Source organism: Lepisosteus oculatus, chromosome 6 (genome assembly GCF_040954835.1).
Source record: "Lepisosteus oculatus isolate fLepOcu1 chromosome 6, fLepOcu1.hap2, whole genome shotgun sequence".
Classification (NCBI taxonomy): domain Eukaryota; kingdom Metazoa; phylum Chordata; class Actinopteri; order Semionotiformes; family Lepisosteidae; genus Lepisosteus; species Lepisosteus oculatus.
The window spans coordinates 30,583,541-30,604,101 of record NC_090701.1 but is presented as its reverse complement, the minus strand read 5'-3'; the positions used below and the strand labels follow the sequence as shown (position 1 = coordinate 30,604,101).

The window sequence follows — 20,561 nt, the reverse complement described above, 5'->3', positions numbered from 1 at the left end:
TTGGGATAAAACCCACAAAGTAATAAAAGCAGATCTCAAAATATAGTGTCTCAAAATCTTGGCACTGTAGAATTTTGCCACAGTAGGAGACCATGTCACCAATGTCTAGGGAGTATTGCTGTGTCCTGCTTACAAAGCAACATGTGACATACAGTACAGTACAACACTCTCACATAGATTTAAGATGTTTACCAATGGGCCACATGTTTTAATAGACATCTGATATAACATGTTTCTTGTAGCTTCTCCTGTTAAGGTAGTTTAAAAGTCCAGTCATGTCATGTCATTTACCAAACCACTTTTTACCATATGGTGTCGTGGGAAGCTGGAGCCTACCCAGCAAGCAACGAGCGCAAGACAGGGTACACCCTGGACAGGGCACCAGTCCATCGCAGGGCAAGTGCAAGCCAATCATACATGGGGACAATTTGGAGGCCACGGTAAAGGCAGAGGGGAGACATTTGGCCCAGACACAAGGATAGCTCCCTACTCTTATCAAGAAATACCTGGGGATCTTTAATGACCACTGAGAGTCGGGACCTCAGTTTAACGTCTCATCCGAAAGACAGTGTCCATTACAGTATAGTGTCCCCATCACTATACATTGGGCATTAGGACCCACACAGACCACAGGGTGGGTGCCCCCTGCTGGTCCCACTAACACAACTTCCACCATTTCCAGCAGCAACCATAGCTTCCTTGGAGGTCTCCTATCCAGGTACTGACCAGGTTCAGCCCTGCTTAGCTTCAGTGGGTAGCCAGTGGAGAGCTGCAGGGTGATATGGCTGCTGGCTTTCTCGTTTATGAAGTTAATCACATAAACAAATTAAACCATAAAAATGCACAGTGGCACAGTGGCTAGTATTGCTGCCCCACAGAGCTGGGGGTTTGGGTCCAGTTCCAGACCTGGGGTGCTATCTGTGTGGTGTTTACATGTTCCCCCCAGGTTTGCATGAATTTCCTCCCTCATTCCAAAAACATACTGGTAGGTTAATAGGCTTCTGGGAAAATAAGCCCAAGTCTGAGTGTGTGCAAGTGAGTTTGTGCCTGTGTCTGCCCTATGATGGGCTGGAATCCAGTCCAGCATGTATCCTGCCTTGCGCCTGTTGCTTGACAGATAGGCTACAGCTCCTGACCCTGAATTGGAAGAAGCAGTAAGTAAATGTATAGATAGTTGTTTGTAGCTAATTGATTCAAGGAAGTCATCCAACTGTAACTTGAAGGATATCAGCTTAAACATCAAACTCCAACAACCCTTTGTGTTGGGACTTGTCCTGTGTTTTCAGTCTTTAAGTCAGATCTGCTTATTTCCACCCATTTGCCCTTGTTTCCTACAGTTTTGGTTTCACAAATGATCCTGATTAAATAAATTGGGTATATTTTGTCAATATGTTTGAGCAACGCTGAACACGTGAAGCAAGTCCCCTCAACAATCTCCCCAATACACGTTCAAAACTAAAGAGATTTATTTCCTTTAACTCATTCCTTCAAGCTTGAGAATGTTCCTAGTTGAAGAAAATAATGTGTCAACATACATACACAAGGTGTTTTCATTGGTAGTTTCTTCAGGCTGAGTGTCTCACATCTTACTGTACAGTATATTTGGACTGTATACTTTTGTTACAGTACCTGCAAGTAACATTCCACGCTCATCTACTGTATGATTGCACACTTTGAATTTGGAATTCTACAGTTTAGGCATCCTCTGCAAATTCACCTTTATTGATTGCAGTAAAATCTAGATCATTCAATAAATTAGAGCAGATACAAGTTAACTCACCCCAATTTGAGAAATCACTCTTTACCTACAATTTGTGTTTTATGTCTATCATCTGGTTCTCATTCCAAATATGTGAAGACTGTTTTATGATTTTCAAATAATTGATTTCAAGAACTAATCTTTTATGTGGAACAAACAAGTACTAAAAATGAAGTTTGAAGGAATGTCTGTTTACACAAAACCATATGTCCAATGTCATTTTATCCTTGTTTTCATCTGGTTTTACAGTGTGACACACTACAGCTCCTGTAACACTCAAACCATTTTAAACATTCTTAGCTAAGCAACCAAAATAACTCACTCCTTTAATTACAAATTTAATATCGGAGGACGGTAGATTCTTAGAGCTGGATGAATTGTTACTCCAGGGCACACAAGGACTTCTGAAATTGAATTCTCTGTAGTGCTTCATTCCTTCTGTTCTTTATTCTAATTACTACATTTTGCTGCATCTGTTGTACAGTAAGTAAGATGTCATGTGGCAATCCATTATAAGTAAACACATTTGTGTATTCATCAGACACATTGTAATTACGTCCTTCTTCTTCCTAATTACGTTAGAATCGTTACATTTTGTTTTGTAACAATGTTTAATCAAATATTCAGGATTATATACAGTATATACAGTATAGTGATATGTACTCTAGGAAAGAATAACGATACGTACAGTATACTATACTACTGAATAAGTAGTATGTTAGTAAAATAATTAGTACATATAAATAGTAAAAAAATACAGTATCTTGCAAAAGTATTCACCCCCTTACAATGATGTCTCATTTTCTTGAATTACAAATGAAGTACAAACTTTATACAGGTCAACTTTGAGGAGTGATGGGAAGATTATTGATTCATGAACATATTTTCCCATCTCAGCTATTGAACCCTGCATCTCTTTGAAAACTGTCATTGGCCTCAACTGGCATCCTCAATCATATTGCCCAGCTGCTCAGGTTGGAGGAACAGGCTCAACTAGTCAGTGTGTAATTGTCCAATACACCTTCTGCTTCTTAATCTACTTTAATAGGCCCAAAGAGGAAGTCAGTGCTTTTGTTGCTATCCTTCCGTGTTCTGCTTCTTTGTTTAACTGTATCCTTCAGTTGATTTGAAAACATTAATGACTGAATTTCTGTTTGAAATTCACTACCTGTTTGAGAATTAGATGTTTTTATTTTGAAATTTTGAAGTTCACCACGGCTATTGCACTCAAGGGCCATTCAATTATTTTTGTGCCTTTTCAAGGCAGTTTACTGCACATACATATAATAATCAACATTTTTTATTTTCTAGTTGTTGCTGCTGACAATTTTTTTTCATCTATAAACATATTTCATTTCAGCATTCATCTTTTATTTAAAAATATTTATACTTTACATAACTTGTAAAAGTGCCAGCAGATATATAACCCTGCGGCTCTCAACTGGTTACCCACTGAAGCTAAGCAGGGTTGAGTCTGGAAAGTACCTGGATTGGAGACCTCCTGGGAAGCTATGGTTGCTGCTGGAAGTGGTGTTAGTGGGACAAGCAGGGGCTATCCACCCTGTGGTCTGTGTGGGTCCTAATGCACCAGTATAGTGTCAGGGACACTATACCTTAGTGGGCTCCGTCTTTAAGATGAGACATTAAACCGAGGTCCTGACTCTCAGTGGTCATTAAAGATCCCCAGGTATTTCTCAATAAGAGTAGGGAGTTATCCCGGTGTCTGGGCCAAATTTCTCCCCTCAGCCTTTACCATGGCCTCCAAATTATCCCCATGTATGATTGGCTTGCACTAGCCCTGTGATGGACTGGCGCCATGGAAACTCTGTGACTCCTTTATAACACATCCTGCTCCTTACTTCTGTCTTCTCTTGTGATTTTGTTTCTGTGTGAAGTTCCCTGGGACTGCCCTAGTCAAGTGTGGGATCTATTACAGGTTTTAAAAATAAGATCTGTTAAGCAACAAAAACATTAAATGCAAGATTTAAGGAAGACCATTCTTTTCCATGAGGTTTATTCTCCCTAATAGGGAAAGTGGGAAACTTCTCTTCCAGTTGTGTACTGTATTTTCTACCTCAAGGGGAAAAGCTCTTTGACCAACTTTTTTATCTATACAGTAGATTAAAAAAAGTATTCCGTAAACTGTACGTTTCTAATAAAATAGATGGTTTTATCAGAAACAGCAAATGTCATCTGCATGCAAAGCTGTTTTATTCCAAATGTATTATTTTCATATCTATTATTTTCAAATCTATTGATTTTCTCAGCCAATGGTTAGTAACACAATTTCTTAAGATGAAAAAGGACATGCCTGTCTGATACCACAAGAGATACAATTTGCAATGACTTTTTCCTTACCTTTCTAAGTTATTTTATTCTAAAAGTTGCAGATCCAATTTATAATATGAGCTGAATTAAAAATATTCTAATACTTTGAAAAAATTAATTCCCATTCTACGTTATCAAATGCTTTTTGCTGCTTCAAATGATAGAAATATCCTGCTGTTCAGCCTCAAGAATAATATAAGCATCTTACTAATAGACACTCTCTAATAAAACCTGTCTCATCGGTATTAATTAGAAAGCTCAGAACCCAGCAACTCTTAGAGCAAGTACTTGAGCTAGAATTTTCAGATCTATATTTATTAATAATATAGGCTGGTGCAATTCACATATATCTCTTATGTCTCTGGTTGACAAATTAATTATATTGATGAAGGAAAATTACAATTTCTCAAACCATTTCTAAAAAGATCATCCAATTCTGGGTCGTGGGGGAACTGGAGCCTATCTTGGCAGCCAATAGACACAAGCAGTCCATCACAGGTACACACAGACACAGACACATTCACACAAAGGCCAATTTTCCCAGAAGCCAATTAACTTACCTGTACAGTATGTCTTTAGACTGTGGTCAGAAACCAGAGCACATGGAGGAAACCCATACAAAAAAGTGGAGAACACACAAACTCCATGCAGATGGCACCCCAGTCCTGGAATTGAATCCAGGGCTCCAGTGCTACATGACAGCAGTGTGAACCATTCCACCACTGTGCCAACCCAAAGCATACTCATACATTCTAAATAATGAAATTCCTATTTATTTTAGATTTTTAACTTGTTAAACCATCTAAACTAGGGGCTTTACTACAGATCAGTGTCACCATTCAATCCCTTCCCCTGATTCTAAGGTTTTACCAAAGCTTCCTTCCTCATTTCTGAAAAATTAATTAGACACAATGTATCAAGGAAGTGCTCCATTTTACCATAAGAGCCTCTCTTCCTGTCATATATAATTTCTGATAAACACTTCTTTGAATTAAATCCTCTGTGAATTACTAAATTAGAATCTGTTTTACATATAACTATATAACATAGACAAACAAGGAATGTAATGTACTGTACTGTATGTGCCTCATAACAAGCTATAGCACCACCATTTCCCACTGTAGTTCTAAGCATTACTTTCTCAATTTCATGTGATATTTGATTACTTTTCCTATTTTTTAAAGACCAGCAAATCAACTAATAGCATGTTCTGCTTAAAGCGTTTTTAATTTTGGATTTTAATTTGTTTAATTTCAATCTGCTTTTTTTATATCTTGTAGAGGACATTACCTGACTTCTTAAATACACATTCAAAGCGCCCTGAATAACTAAAGGAGTAGGGGCTGAGGGTACATTAATATCCAGAAATACAGTTACTGGGAAGAGAAGCCCAAATTATTCAAAGGACAGTCTTTTATTTTCCATCTGTCAAAAGGTCTTTTGCAAAATGAACTAGTTAAATTGGAGCATGGCTCAAAATTACTTGGGGTAATTAGTTGCTTTTGTTAACCCTTGAACTCAATTCCCCTCCATTTCCCACTGTCTTCTAAAATGATCATTTTTACATAAAAATATTATGTTTCTATTTTCCAGTTTATAAACTCACCATCTTCAAGACCCAGAAGAATAAGCTCTCGGGCCCAGGTCTGTTAGAATGCTAGGAATGCTAGGAAGGTATGAGTAAGGATTTTTTTTCTTTTTCTTTTTTAGGGAGAGGGATTTGTAAGTAATGGTAGGAGGATTACATTATGTATGGCTTGCTGTTATTTTTTTATTATTAGTCAAGCAAAAAACTATTTTTTAACTAATGTGAGGCTAAGATTTTTTTTAAGGCAAATTTCAGATCTTCAACGTGTTTGAATAGCTAGTTGATCATATGACTAATATGAGTTAAAATAAAACATGTTGCACCTAAATAAAATAATAAACAGGATCTTATATAACTATCTTTCTCCAGTCAGACATCACATGACCACCTTCCCCCAATAATTTCTTACCAATAAGGACTAACCAACTTAACCAACTTAGTTTTCAAGAAGTTTCTTTTCAACACTTTTTTCCTGCAATGACTCCATTACTTGAGAAAAAATCAGGTTTCAAAAGTGATAGTCTAGGACAAATCTGTCAACTGAATTGGTGATTTCTGAGTTGTGCTGTGTGGTGTGTTCCTGAAATTTTAGAGCTGTAATGTTTTGTTAGAGACTTTTCAACTACATGTTTTTCCGTCAAAAACCTGTTATAGTCAAACTTGATATGCATTAAAATGTCTTCACTGTCCTCAAAGAAAAAATCATTTGTTTTACTGACATTATGTTCTCCGTTCTTTTCTTTTAGTCTCTATTTTCATGCTAAAAGAGAAATGGGATGAACGAAAAGTGACAAGAAACACCTTATGTTTTTCACAGTGGCTCAAGCTCAAGAAGGAAAATCTAAATTAGCGGGTGATGGTAATAAATTATGCACCAGATTAGGAATTTCAAATTCCAGTTCTTTGGATTTTTAATCCAATGAATTTTCTAGGCATTTTAAGAAAAGCAAAAGGCTTAAATTAATAATATTACATTTTAAATGGAATAATTGGACCCTTACCAGACTTGTGTTTGCTTATTTACAAATCAGTTTCAAACAATAAAGAAAATATTGTGAAATTACAAGACAGACGAATGGAAATGATGCTTTGTATTAATTTCATATTAGTTAATTTTGTTTCTTGGTGACCCAGCTGTTGAAGTCAAAATAATAGAAGTCACATAATAATATTAGACACTCTATATCTAAGGCAGACCAATTTCATTTTCTTCCAGTTTTTGATCTACTGAAAGATATGCAAATGATCCTCTTTTTTCTACGACAAACCACAGATACATTTGATTATTTCTGTTTCTGTTTAGTATTCACTTGCCCCCTCTGGTGGCTCATCAGGTGCTTATGCTGGGAAAAAGCAGTCCTATAAGGATTGGGAAGTTGCTAAATGTGGTATAATATTATTAAAGCTAATCAGAGAAATCAAGATAGCACTTCCTCTAAGTCATTCAGTTTGCTAATGAACCCTCATGAAAAATGCGTAATTTATAACAGCCTTGGCACATTCTGGTGATTTATAACCTCACAGTTCCTTAAGCAGCACAATAAGAAATTTTGATCTTGGCATTGCTGTAAAAGTCATTTGGGGATGTTCACACATGGTTTTCTAAAATTCATTTTTTTAATAGTTTCAGGTAAATGATTAAAGTAAAATAGTCCTTAGTTATTAAGAATACATGTTTTGCCATGAAAGCATTCAATATAATCTGCTGTGAGGTTTTGAGTATGTATTTTTTGTATAGTTTTTATGGGCTGAAACTAAACACAGGAATACGCAGTATGTTAAAGTGATTAGCTTTTTATTGCTTTTTCTAACGGATTTAAACCATAACTAATTCATATTAATTTCAGTCTCTGCTGACTAGGGATTGAATTCACTGCAAGATTGTGTCAGGGACAGATGGTGACACTTGGATAGGCTGGTGTAGGAAGAAAATTACTACTCCTGCAGCCTACCCGCTTTTCAGTTCAGTGACAAATAGAAAGCTAAATGTCTCGGCAAGCTGGGTAAAACTCTCCCTTAAACTGAAGGGTAATGTCATGCCTCAGTGCACATAATTCATCAACTTTGCTTTAAAACTCGCAGAGCAGATTTCAAGCCAGCTTTAGAAGATTGGTCACACTGTGGCAATTGACTGGACTCCCCAACCTTTTCATTCTGTCACTTTAGCCCTGGGCGAAAGGGTAGGCCCCGGCTCTCATTGTGTGCTAATCAGAGATATATCGTGAGGAGACAGGAGTGAAAAACTATTTTTTTTCACCGCAATGTTTGAATTAAATACATGTTCCATGATCTTGCTTCTAAAATGTCAATGAAGGGGAAGATTAGAAACTTAAAAGAAGTAACTTGCTCCTAAAATAGAACTATGGTATAAGACATCTGGAGAGCATAAAGAGCCTAACATCTTGGTTATTAAAATTCACATGATCACCCTTCATGGATCGTATATTGTAGGTTGGATTGAGGGATTATAAATTTAATTCACAGCAGTGATGCCTGTCTTTGGCTAGGTCACTGCTTAGTAGTTCTATTGCATATTTGGTTCTGAATAGAATTAGTTCTTTCCATTTTCTGGATTTACAGTCCAAAAGACATAATATTTAATCCCACTGAAGCACAGCAGGTGTAACCTTGGCCAGTACTTGGATGGAAGACCTCCAGGGAAAGCTAAGATCACGGCTGGTGTTAGTGGGACCAGTAGGAAGCGCTTACCCTGCCACCTGTGTGGGTCCTGTTGCCCCTGTAAAGTAACAGGGACACTATACTGTAAAGAAGCAATGACCTTCGGAAGAGACATGAGGTCCTGACTCTCTGTGGTAGTTTAAATCCCAGGGCCTTTATCAAAAAGAGTAAGGGTGTAACCTAGGCATCCTGACCAAAACTCCCCCTGGCCTTTGCCAGTCATGACCTCCTAATAATCCCCATCAACCAATTGGCTTCATTACTCTGTTTTAATATGTGGTGGTGAGCGCACTCGCGCACTTTGGCTGTTGTTGTATCATTCAGGTAGTGTTACACAGAAGTCGTGGTGGAAGGGAGTCCCCATTACCTGCAAAGTGCTTTAAGTGGAGTGTCCAGAAAATCCTATTTTATTATTATTGTTATTATTATTATTATTATTATTATTATTATTATTATTATTATTATTATTATTATTATTATTATTATTGACTCTTCTGACACTATATTGTCTCTTTGAATACACATTCACAGCACAGATACAAAAAGAGCTGAGCTGAGCTGTAGAGGGTCCGAGACAGAAAAATCAACAGGTTAACCTTAGATAACTGCACTAAGTTCCCAGTCAATCATTAAGAGCCATTAACAGTCCAGGAACACAAGATACAAGTACAGGTAGGAGAGAGAGAAGAAGACAAACATAAGAGAGACATGGAGAGAAGTGGACGGAAAAGAGGACAGAGGGATGGCAGAGTGTTTTTCAAAACCCCTATTTGAAACATGATTGTTTTTAAATGAGGTCTTTTTTAAATTAATACTTCTTATAACTGATAATGCTTTTGAGCTGATATTTTTGCTTTTCTTCTTTTGACTTGGAACACAACTCAAAAGACATATGTTCCTGTGCATGAAACCAGCTCTACCGATTGTACCAAAAAGTCTAAAAAAAGACTAATTCATGTATGGTAACAAATTTGATTTTTTTACTATCAATATACTTCACGCATGATTAAGTGAAACATAAAGCAAAAAAATTAAATTAGCATTCCCTACTGTGTATTGTGCTATCAAGTCAATTTTTTAAATCAGAATTCAGTTTGATTTAATTTGACATGCATCACAAATGTTGATGTTTCAAATAGCCTGTCCTCTGGAAAAGAACTCAACTATTATTCTGTTAGAGACTGTCAGTCTATCTGTTTATCCAGTACTGGGTCATGGAGGAGTTGTAGTCTATCCCAACAAGCAGCAGGTGCAAGGCAGGGTACACCCTGAACAGGACACCAATCCATCACAGGGAACACATACTGTAGATGTTGAGAGTCATACTTGGGCCAAATTTCCCAGAGACCAAATGGATTGTGGGTGGAAACCAGAGCACCCAGAGGAAACCTACAGTACATGAACATATAAACTCCATGCTGTAAGCACCCTGGATCCAGAATTGAACCCAGGGCCCCAGCACTGTAGGGTGGTATTGCTAACCAATGTGCCACTGTGCTGCTATAAGGTTAGACAGACTAGTCGAAATGCTGTCTATTTCTAGCAAAACATATGGCACCCAGATCCTATTCCAGAAGTTAACGGTGAAAGAAGGGGACTGTAGAATGAAAAAGATACCTGTCCTTCACATGGCACACATACAGGGACAATTTAGAAATGCCAGTTGAAATAAGAAAAAATAGAAGATAAGAGTAATTTTGCCTAAAAGAAAAATAATACAAAGGGAGGCTCTGCATCGTTTGATTGAAGGAACCAGGATTTGGCCTACCTCATAGTAGGCTAAAAAAGGGCTAACCAATACTATAGACAGGACTCTAAAGAAAGAGTTTTTGTTGTTTTGGTTTGGTTTAAGTTTGGTTTTAATTTCCGTTCTGGAAATAAAATGAATTTCTGACTGATATTTATACTGTCATGAGACAGCCATCTGACAGTCTCAAAGATTCAGTTGGCTTTACATACTGTACATTGTTCTCTTCTGGTATGAGCCTTTTCCTCCAATATGATAACATTTGCATCACATGGCCATGGGTCAGCCCTTTGCATCTTTCAGATATTGTGGGGAGGCAATAAAAATGGGATGTTGTGTGGGATATTAACACAATACTAGGAGATATTGTTAGGAGTACAGAAATTAAATCGAGGCATGTTGTATTATAATCCACTAGCAACAACTTCTTCAGAATACTGTGCCCAGTTTCAGTCACCATGTTACAAAGAAGATTTTCCTTCTCACGAAAGGTTGCATTAGTTTGTAATAAGCACCCAGTCACCTTTTTGAAGCTAAAGCCCAGGTGTCCTTCAAGAAACAGCTGGATGAGATCTGTTGATCAATTAGTAGTGGCCTCCCTTTGTTTGTAACTATTCTTATACTTAACTTAACCCTCATATCTTAACTTAAATTATGCTAAGATGGAAGGATATGAAAAACCCTCTAAATGTCTAAAAATATCTACTGTACATTGCAGGTTCTAATGTTGCAGTTATTCATGCTTTGGGGAAACAGAGGTTATAAGAAGAAATAGGATAGCACTCTTCTTTTGCACATGACAGAATGGAAGAAGCAAAAAAGGATGGGGTGGTGAGATAAAGGATATAAAGAAATAATGTACAGAGGTGTAGCCGGATGAAGAAGCTTAGTAAAATGTGATAGATTCTCTTGTAGCCCTAAGAGAGAAATGAATACTCCCATTTTTCTCAGTGTAATTATACATCCAATAATTGCTTTGTTCCTCTAAACAATACAGTTATACATATACAACATTGCTAACTATGGATTAACATTACACAATGCAAACCAGGCATGTAGAAAAATGCCTGTCTTCTGTGTGAAAAATGTAAAAAATAAGCAAATGTTTTTTTTTATTTGGATTGTAGTTGAGTAAATAAAAAAGCTGTTGTAACCTACAATAAATGGACTTGAGAAAGAGCAGGAACAGTGTTCCAAGAAATGTAATAGCAGAAAAAGCATGAAGATTATGGGAAATAGGAGACAGCACATTTGAAGGAATGAGCATAATATGGAATATTCACTGGGTTATTTTTGTTATAAATCTGCACATTATGAATTTGTATAGTCATTAATTGTACTGTAATTAAAATTAGAATGATTAATTTTTAAATCTAATATTTTAATCTAAATTTTTAATACATTAAGGCTTTTTATTATGTTATTATTGGGCTTTTAGGATATTTTGAATATACTGTATCTAGCAAAGGTTTTTACATACAGTACATAATTAAGAATCAAGTTGAAATCATTTTGGAGGATGGATGACAAGCATTAGGAAAATCTGGAACAAGCCATTCATCCATGCTGTTGAAGCTGATAACCTTCCTATCGAGGATTGGCCAGATGAGATTCACAAATCTGTTAGATGCTAGTAGCCAGAAACAAGTTAGATGGGCTGAATGGCAATGTTTCTTATGATGTATCAGATCCAGTGTGCAAAGGTCCTTACTTGGATAAAGAATTGTGATTTTGTTGGGTTACATTACATTTCAAGTAAATGCACAAAAATGTCCCTTTCATTCAACAGAATAGTATAATATGATAAGTATTTTGTGAAAGGTAATATTTAGAGTATGTTCAGTCCAAAATGTACTTTAGATAAGCTACTGTATATAGACATTGTTTTTTGTGCCTAACTTGTGCAAGCTTTTCTTTCTTCATCTTGTTGATAAAGGATGACTATTAGGTAGAAAAACTGGCACACTGCTGGATCATTTCTCTTCTTTCCAGTGCTTTCTTTCAATTACCAACCCTTGTCCATTTTAAATAATTCCTGTACAGTAACGAAAAAATGTTCTGGGTATAAATTATAAAGCCAACAAAAACCACTTCAGATTCAAGACATAAAAGAAATAAGAAGAAAATGAGCAACTTCATAACTTCCTCTTGGGAAATAAAAGAAGAGAAGGGGCAATTACATTGGAAGTGAAGTACCTTCTTTTGAAATTCAAGACCCAGCATTGCAGATTGCAGTATAACAATGGCATAAATGTAGACTGAAGAGTATGGGACCTTTATTCAATTTATTTTTAACATTCTATATTTGCTGCCATCCAGTTACACTCAAAATTTCACAAGCTATGAATAAGCTCTTGGGGGTACTTTCTTAAGTTTAATAGCAAGCACAAGGGTATTATGTAGCAAATACATGTCACTTCCTCTGATGCCAGAGGGCGCTCCTTCTCTGTCCTGTCCCTAGTTTCCGGTCTGCTGTCCTTCCTGTCCCTCTCTTCCTTGGGCTATATATTTCCGGGTCTTGCACTCTGTCCAGACTCAGCATTGATGTTCGGATGTCCTGAGACCCGCCTAGCACCAGGGCGCCCCACGTCCGCTCCCTGAGGGCATAGGTTTCTATACGGCATTCCTGAACTCTTTGCACTAATGAGCCCGGGCCTTTTTCTGTGGGAATGTGTTAAAAATGAAAATCATAAACAGGAAAACATGTAAGACTAAATGTATGAGGCTGCTATTTGTTTTCCCCTTAAGGAAATATTAAGCCAGTGTTAAATGACATAACAAATGTACACAGGGTTATATTCTACAGTATATCCTCACGTTAATATATATCTATAATGATAAATAAAAACTAGGGTTAATGAAACAAGTTGGGCTGTTCATTTTCCAATCTATAGTAAGCACGAAAATTTACTGAACAAAATAATAACTAGTTCAGGTGGGTAGCTGCTTCAGCATGCGTAGTCTGCAAAGGAACAAGTAATAGGTTTATTCCATGCTGAAAAGAGAAGAGAGGAGACACAACGTTTCGGCTGTGAAGCCTTCTTCAGGTGTGAAGAAAGCTTGAAGAAGGCGTCAAAGCCGAAACATTACTAGACCACAAAATAATATTGCAATTAATGAAAGAGGAGCATATATGTTTAATACATACTGGATTAGTAGAGGATTTTTTTTAAGATTGGAAAGATATCTTTAGCATGTCAAACAGATATTAGGTATTTAAGTGCAGCAATTCATTGGACGGAAGAGAAGCCATAAAGTCTGGTTATATTCCCTCTATTCAATTGTTAATTTTGTTCTAAAAATATAAGTTACACATTTTCTTCTGCTCTTTCATCTCTATGGTACCTGTGACTCAACTGGGCTGTGAGGACCACGTAGGGTAAAGAAATATTTGTGAAGGGCCCTGATTTTAATAGGTTTACTATATTATCACATTTGTGCATTAATGAACTTACAACACATGATTGTGAGATAGGGATATGGTGTTTATTTTAACAAACTATTTACTGAATCCTCTTTTGAGCAGGTATGTGATGAGCACATCCAGCTGGGCTCAGCTTTATCTTCAAACTATTTTGTATACAGTACATTAAGTATATAAAGTCTATCAAGTGAAAATACTGTCCTATTAGCATCTGGTTACACAATGCAACACTCATAGATTATGTAGATTATGAATCATAAATTAATTATGAAAGTCTGCTGACAACTGCTTTGAGTATTTTGGGGGAAACATCATAAAAGTGAAATTGGATGTTACATAAAAAATAAATAGATTCTGCCTCCTAGATTAATGGATGCAAATAAACTCTTCCACTTGCTAGTGTTGCGTTAACTAGAGTCTTATTTAAAAGAAGAACAGAAAAAATGCATGAGAGAAATTAAAAGTGCAATGGAATGAAACAAGAGTAAAAATCTATCTATTCCAAAATGCAACACTTACTGCCCCAAGAATGTGTGCTAATTTTATATTTAAACATACTGTAAAATATGTTTATTTTATACTCATAGTCTAATAGTGCACTTTACACTAAATGGCATTCATACCATATATTTTTAATAATCCCATCTGCAATTCTCAAAACTAAACACATAATACAATTTACCACATGTCCAAGAATTAGCATTCCCAGTTGTTTCATAATGAAGCATTTTTTTACCGATACCAGACTTTCACTTAATTTTGACGAGTGTGCAGTTATTTCCTTGTCTCCCAGTCATTTTAAAATAAATGTTTTCAGGAATTTAAACTATGATTATAAACCAATTAACCAGAATGGTGACAGAGGACACTATGATTTGGGTGGTATCTGTTTTCATATAAGATGTTACAGCTAAATTCCCATTCGGGTTTATCAATGCGGCCTCAGTTAATTCTTAATAGAGTTGGTAACATTATTTCTCACTTCTCCACCTGATATGTTCAGCAGTGAGGCTACTGAAGCATAATGACTGTCACACACCACTTGGGAGGATGCTGCTATCCTTTGGGATGAAATGCTCTTTGTGTATGCAAGTGTGAATCAACTGTGATATCCAAAAGGTACAAAGCAGTAATTTGTTGTTATTTTCTTTTGCCACAGATCTACACACGTTATGGAAAGTGCTACACCTTTAATTCTGGACTGGATGGCAATCCATTGCTAACCACACTAAAGGGTGGTACAGGAAATGGGCTGGAGATAATGCTGGATATTCAACAGGATGAGTACCTGCCAGTGTGGGGAGAAACTGGTGAGCACACACTAGGACTGTCATTAACTTCTCCTGTGGTACACGGCTGTATAGTTAAGCCCCTCATAATTTCTCAGAAACAAATGTTAAATATACAGAATTGAACTGCCATTTATACAGCCAACTGTTTTGACTGCTTATGGAACATTTGGAATGTTCATCATTCATTCCAGAAGCTCCATCATGGCTCACTGAGCTCATGACAAAATAACATTCAGAAAATTGCATGGTGAGAGACCTACAAGTCATTTCTAATTTAATTTCCTTAATCCAAAGACTAAGCCAAAGACTTTCTCAAACACTGAACTAAATTAAAAACCTAAGAGACTCCAGGATCACTGTCACAATGCGGCACATATCCACACAGTGATCCAACTGTAATGAAGATAGAAACCATAAGGCATAAAACGTAAGACAAATATGCATACTTCAATTTTTTTTAATGCAGCACGTTATTTAGCAATGTAGGCTAGCTAAGAAGTGCACCAAAGAGGAAAATAATTTTGCTTTTTGGTATAAACAACATAGGCTGTATAACAAACATTCCTAATCAACATCTATTTTTATTTTAAGATACATGTTATTTAAAAAAGAAATATAACAATCAAATTACAGAATAATATCTGTCATATAAATAGATAAATATCTAAATTAATCTAGATTTGTACACAGTTCCAACAACACCTCTATTTTTCCATTATAATGGACAAGTTCAGTAACCCTGGCCTGTGAGATTACACTGGATCAAGACCCAAGGCCAAGGCAGGTTGCTCTAATAATATGTTTTCTAAAGACTATTTGCTGCATCGATTTTATTTGTTTATTTCTTTTTTAGCACTGCTTTCCATATAAAATAATATTATCTTTGGAAAGATTACCATTGTCAACGCCTAACTAAAATCTCTCAAGAAAATATACTGTACTGTATAATTAAAAATTAGTTTCTTCATAGACCTCCAATTCTGGAAGTCCTGTGGCCCATCTCATCTCATAGCCCACAGCAAGGAGGGCCGGGGCTTAATCAAGCCATGGCCAATGAAATCACTGATTATAAACTCCATTAAAACCGTGTGGGGTAATTCCAGCCAATTCACCCCAGTACACTAATTTCTCAATTCCTTATAGCTGGAAGAGTAGCAATACTGAAGATCAACATTGCCAATCTCCTCTACACAATACATTACATTAAATATCTACATATAGAGCACAGGGCAGTACTACAAACTGTTAACTGCCCATTTTGACATTACAATGTATTTTTGCAAGATTAAATACACATTTATTTTAGCTGAAATGGCCTTTGGCCAGAGCCTAAGGCTAACAATGTTATCATTACATTTTAGTAGTAAGAGATCAGTGTTCAAAAGCAATTAATACAGTACATGTAATAACAGGACAGTTTGATGTTTTCCCTTGAGGCATCTTCCAAATCTTTTACATTTAAAATGTTTTGATTTCCCTACTGCGGTTTAAACAGTTACACATCACTGTTTTCCCTCTCCTTCATTTTACCTGTTTTTCAGATCATAACCCTATATCAGTTTACAGTTAACAGTACATAGACAGTTGACAGTCTACTACAGTTAGTACCGGCCTGGACTAAAGTAGGCTTCCTTGAGAAATTTGGGATTCTAAATGTAAAGTGAACATGAAAGTGCAGACTACATTTTCTATAAGGAGATTTTCCTTACATTGAATTTCTATTCCTGTTAACTACAGTATGATGCATGGATGTGTTTATCTACAGTATATATGGGAATAAGCAGAGGTTAATTCTACACCGAAAGTAAAAATAACAACAAAAGAATGAACACAACATTTTGACTGTAGTGCCTTCTTTCGAGACAAAATGTTGTGTTTTTTCTTCTTTATTTCACTTTGAAGTGTGGAATTAAAATCTACTTATTCCTTTGCAGCTCACACTCTGACACAGCTACCCAATCTATATTATTAACAGAGCTTGTACTGTATGTACTACAGTATAATGTGGACATTTTTCTGTAATACTAACAAAAGGATCTGGAAATTACAGCAAGTATTTCACTAGATAAGTGCGACAACAGAGCTATAATAGGAAATATTGAATTTTGTTTTCTGTTTGTTTTAAAACTACATTGAAAGTTCTATGGTAAAACAACAGTTCTTTTTATTTTTAAGATAAAGAGAATCTTCTGTGCAATGGGTATCAAGCAAACCACAAGTGATTTAGAATTGTACATGGATTTCAATACTAACATTTTGCAGAAACCTGATCATCATCACAAATGGATTTTAATGAATAGCAAAGTTTTCAAAATATTTAAAACCCTAAATTTAATTGATTTTTTAAATTGTATAAAATATATATTCTAAATATATATTTATATATCTATACTTTAAATATATTTTTTGTAAACTGACAAAATAAACTCAGATTTATTTATTCGGATACAGGATGTACAAGAAAAGAAACACAAACAGTGTCTTACAGGTTAGATTTTGTGCAAGGAGAATTCAAATTGATCTCCAGTGCTCACAAAAGCATGAAAATGAAAAATGGAGATTCCTTAATTACTTAATCTACTGACAATGAAAATGCATTAACTTCTGTTTTCCTTCATGATAGTCTCAGGGCTGCTTATGGCAATTTATCAAACACTGTTAATGAATCTAGTAGTGTGTGAACATCAGCTTCAAACATCAGAGACAACAATAGAACAATTTCAATATGACATAGTATTCCTGTGATCCAAAGAGCAAACTCAATTTGTCTGTGTTGAAAAAAAAAATGTTCACCCCTTGATAAGTGTTGACCTTAATTACAGTATATTGCATCTGTACATAAATGTACTGTATAGTAATGATATTTTCACTACATCACTTGTAATATTATTCCAATTAATTAAAAACCTAAACCTATCATTTTATAATAAGAAGCTATTTAAAATAATATTAGAAAGTTTGGATTAATATAAACTTAATTACATATTTCAATATATTAATGTTTAATGTATATTAACTGACTTCCCAGTTTTCTGGTGAAGCAATGATTACTTAAATTGAAATTTAAGGCTTGGCAGTATTAGGAATCTGTCTTAGATTATGGAAATCTAATGAAAAGCATCAATCATAAACTCTACCAGAATGTTTTATGTTTGAAAATTCCTTTTTCTTTGATTTATATTTTGTCCAAACGTCCATTTTTAAAAAGATGCTTGTCCTACTTCGTCTGCAGCATTTGAAGTTATGTAATATCTGACGTTATGATGTACAGTATTTGATTGAAAAAAAAAAAAGTACTCCCCAAACACTTACTAGAGCTACTCACAATATTCATTTTGAATATTATGTCTCTTATTACACAGGTTTGCATCAATTGTTCTTTCTTATTTTGCAAATTGATGCAGTATATTGATAACTGACATATTCCTGAGAATAATAGTGAATTTTGGGAACAATGCTGGGCTCTTACAAGGCGATTTTTCATTACTGTCTATGGCCTGCTGTATCCACAGATGAGACATCTTATGAAGCAGGGATCAAAGTTCAGATCCACAGCCAAGACGAGCCTCCCTTCATTGACCAGCTTGGATTTGGTGTGGCTCCTGGTTTTCAGACATTTGTGTCATGTCAGCAGCAAAGGGTATTTAATACAAAAGCATACCACACTAGACCAAACACAAACCCTGTGCCTTGATGAACTAACAAATAAGGCTCTACATTAACGTTTTATCATCGACGTAGCATAAACCCGGAAATAAAGTCATGTTTTTTATTAGTATTACTGCAATACTCTTGCAGCATCCAAAAAGGAAGTGTGCAGCACTATAGGGAAAGATGACATTTAGGTGAAATTGGTAGATTTCTGTTGCTGTCTGAGGTTAATATAATAATAACACACTATTGGTACTAAGAAGCACTGATCCCAATAAAAAATCATATTTATGTTTTATATTGATAAGCAAGTAAGCAAATGAAAAACACAAGAATGGTAACAGGTGATATACCATTTAATGTATCTTACCTATTTGCTTAATTTTAACTCTACAGACAGTGATTGGCTAAAACGTATTGTATACTGTATATTTATATGGATGGTTGTTAACTAATACTTCACTTTATCCACCATTCTCAGATTGTAATACATTGCTATTTTTTTAGAAAAATCTATGTCACAGAGGTGATCTTTTTACCAATGTGGGAAGCCTTGTTTACTATTAACAAGTAAAGACTGGTTTCCCCTATCTGAGTCCCATCATTATATTGTTGGCTTCACTTCACTATTTTCCCTCATAGTTATTCTCTTTCTTTTGAACTGACAGCTATAGGTAAAGATGACGATTCCAAACATTTGTCACTGTTCCGGATGTAGTCAATTTTCAATTCATCACAAATTAATTAGCTTTATTTTATAAATAACCTTTCTTTTCTATAGTACCTTTTACACTACAACGTCTCCAGATGCCGTACAATAAAGTAAGAAAAAAAAGACAGGTACAGAATATTCAGATCAACTCAACAAATGAAAATTGAGTGCAAATTGGCAATGCTAGGTTGAGAATTAATTCCACACTGTTGAAGCAATGGAGAAGGATTAAATGTCTCCTAGTGCTCAGCCAGAGTTTGAAGAATAGAAACAGGTGTTTCGTCAGCAGAAATAAACATACAATACCTTAGAGGCAAGCAGCAGTACTTTTTTAAATTTTCAGAAAATTCAGAAAGCAGGACCAAATTTCACTGTAATGGAAAAAAAATATTGCTGTGTTTCCTTTAAAAATAAGTGCGGCACACTTCCATTGTAATGTATATATAATTTCCCTTTGACATCAAAAGTCAAATGAATTTTCCTGATTGATAATTGGTAATGTAGAGCCCTTAATCACTGTAGTATCTTATGCTGAATTACTGTTCTTGTGCGAGTACATTCAAAGTGTCAAGATGTGTCTACTATGTAGCATAAGGTATATTTAATATACAGTAAAATCAACATGATTTGGAAGCACAATGCCATTATTTTCAGTATGAACTGTACCTTACTGGTCCAACACCAGTAATCCTGTAACATCGGTCAATACATTTTTGTATCTCTGAAAAATTGTTCTTTTTTGGTGACTGTGAAAGATTATCTTTTTGTTAGACATGTGTGGACTTCTTTGAATGGAACTTTTCAAAAGTAGTAATTCAACAATGAGATAATTCTGAGGAAAAAAAAGATCTTTAGATTCTTCAGTCACAGGGCAGGGCCTGGAATCTGAACTTACTGATCAACAAATAAAAAGGAGATGGAGAACATTAGTGAAAGATCATGGAGAGTTGGACACCAAGTAAAAGACCTTTCGAAATGTTAATTATATTTTTATTATAGTTTTTTTAGATCAGCCACTGTATTTGTAATGCAAATTTGATGATGGTCTTCAAATTCTATTACCCATTTATTTCTAAATGAGGAACAGTACCAGGCATCTTCCAGTTTCCTTTTTCATTTGCATGTAAATCTAATCAATTTCAATTTTCAGGGAGTCACCAACTTCTTCTAGTATCAGCATTCTGTTGAATTAAACTGCATTTAAAAACAAACTGTTTGATCTACCCACAGCTGTTAAAAATGAAGTCATTATTAGAAAAGATTATTGTGCAATTTATGTCTCTGAGCATTTGTAATGAATAATAAGGCCATGAAGGTGATTTAAATACTTGAGCAGTTATCTTGGCTTCTTGAGAAATTGTGATGTTTTATTGCGTTATGC

At 35.4% G+C, this 20,561-nt stretch overlaps 1 protein-coding gene across 3 annotated transcripts in view; it reads left to right on the top strand.

Annotated features, from left to right (window-relative positions):
• The window catches only part of LOC102682177 (acid-sensing ion channel 1C-like), a 432,898-nt gene that overhangs the window by 365,818 nt on the left and 46,519 nt on the right, over window positions 1-20,561 (top strand). For 2 of the 3 annotated variants that reach the window (XM_069191197.1, XM_069191195.1), the window contains exons 2-3: window positions 14,685-14,835; window positions 18,330-18,457. In XM_069191197.1, the coding sequence (XP_069047298.1) occupies window positions 14,685-14,835; window positions 18,330-18,457 (279 nt within the window). The remainder of the gene's footprint in view (window positions 1-14,684; window positions 14,836-18,329; window positions 18,458-20,561) is intronic. The other variant, XM_069191196.1, reaches the window with a different exon arrangement.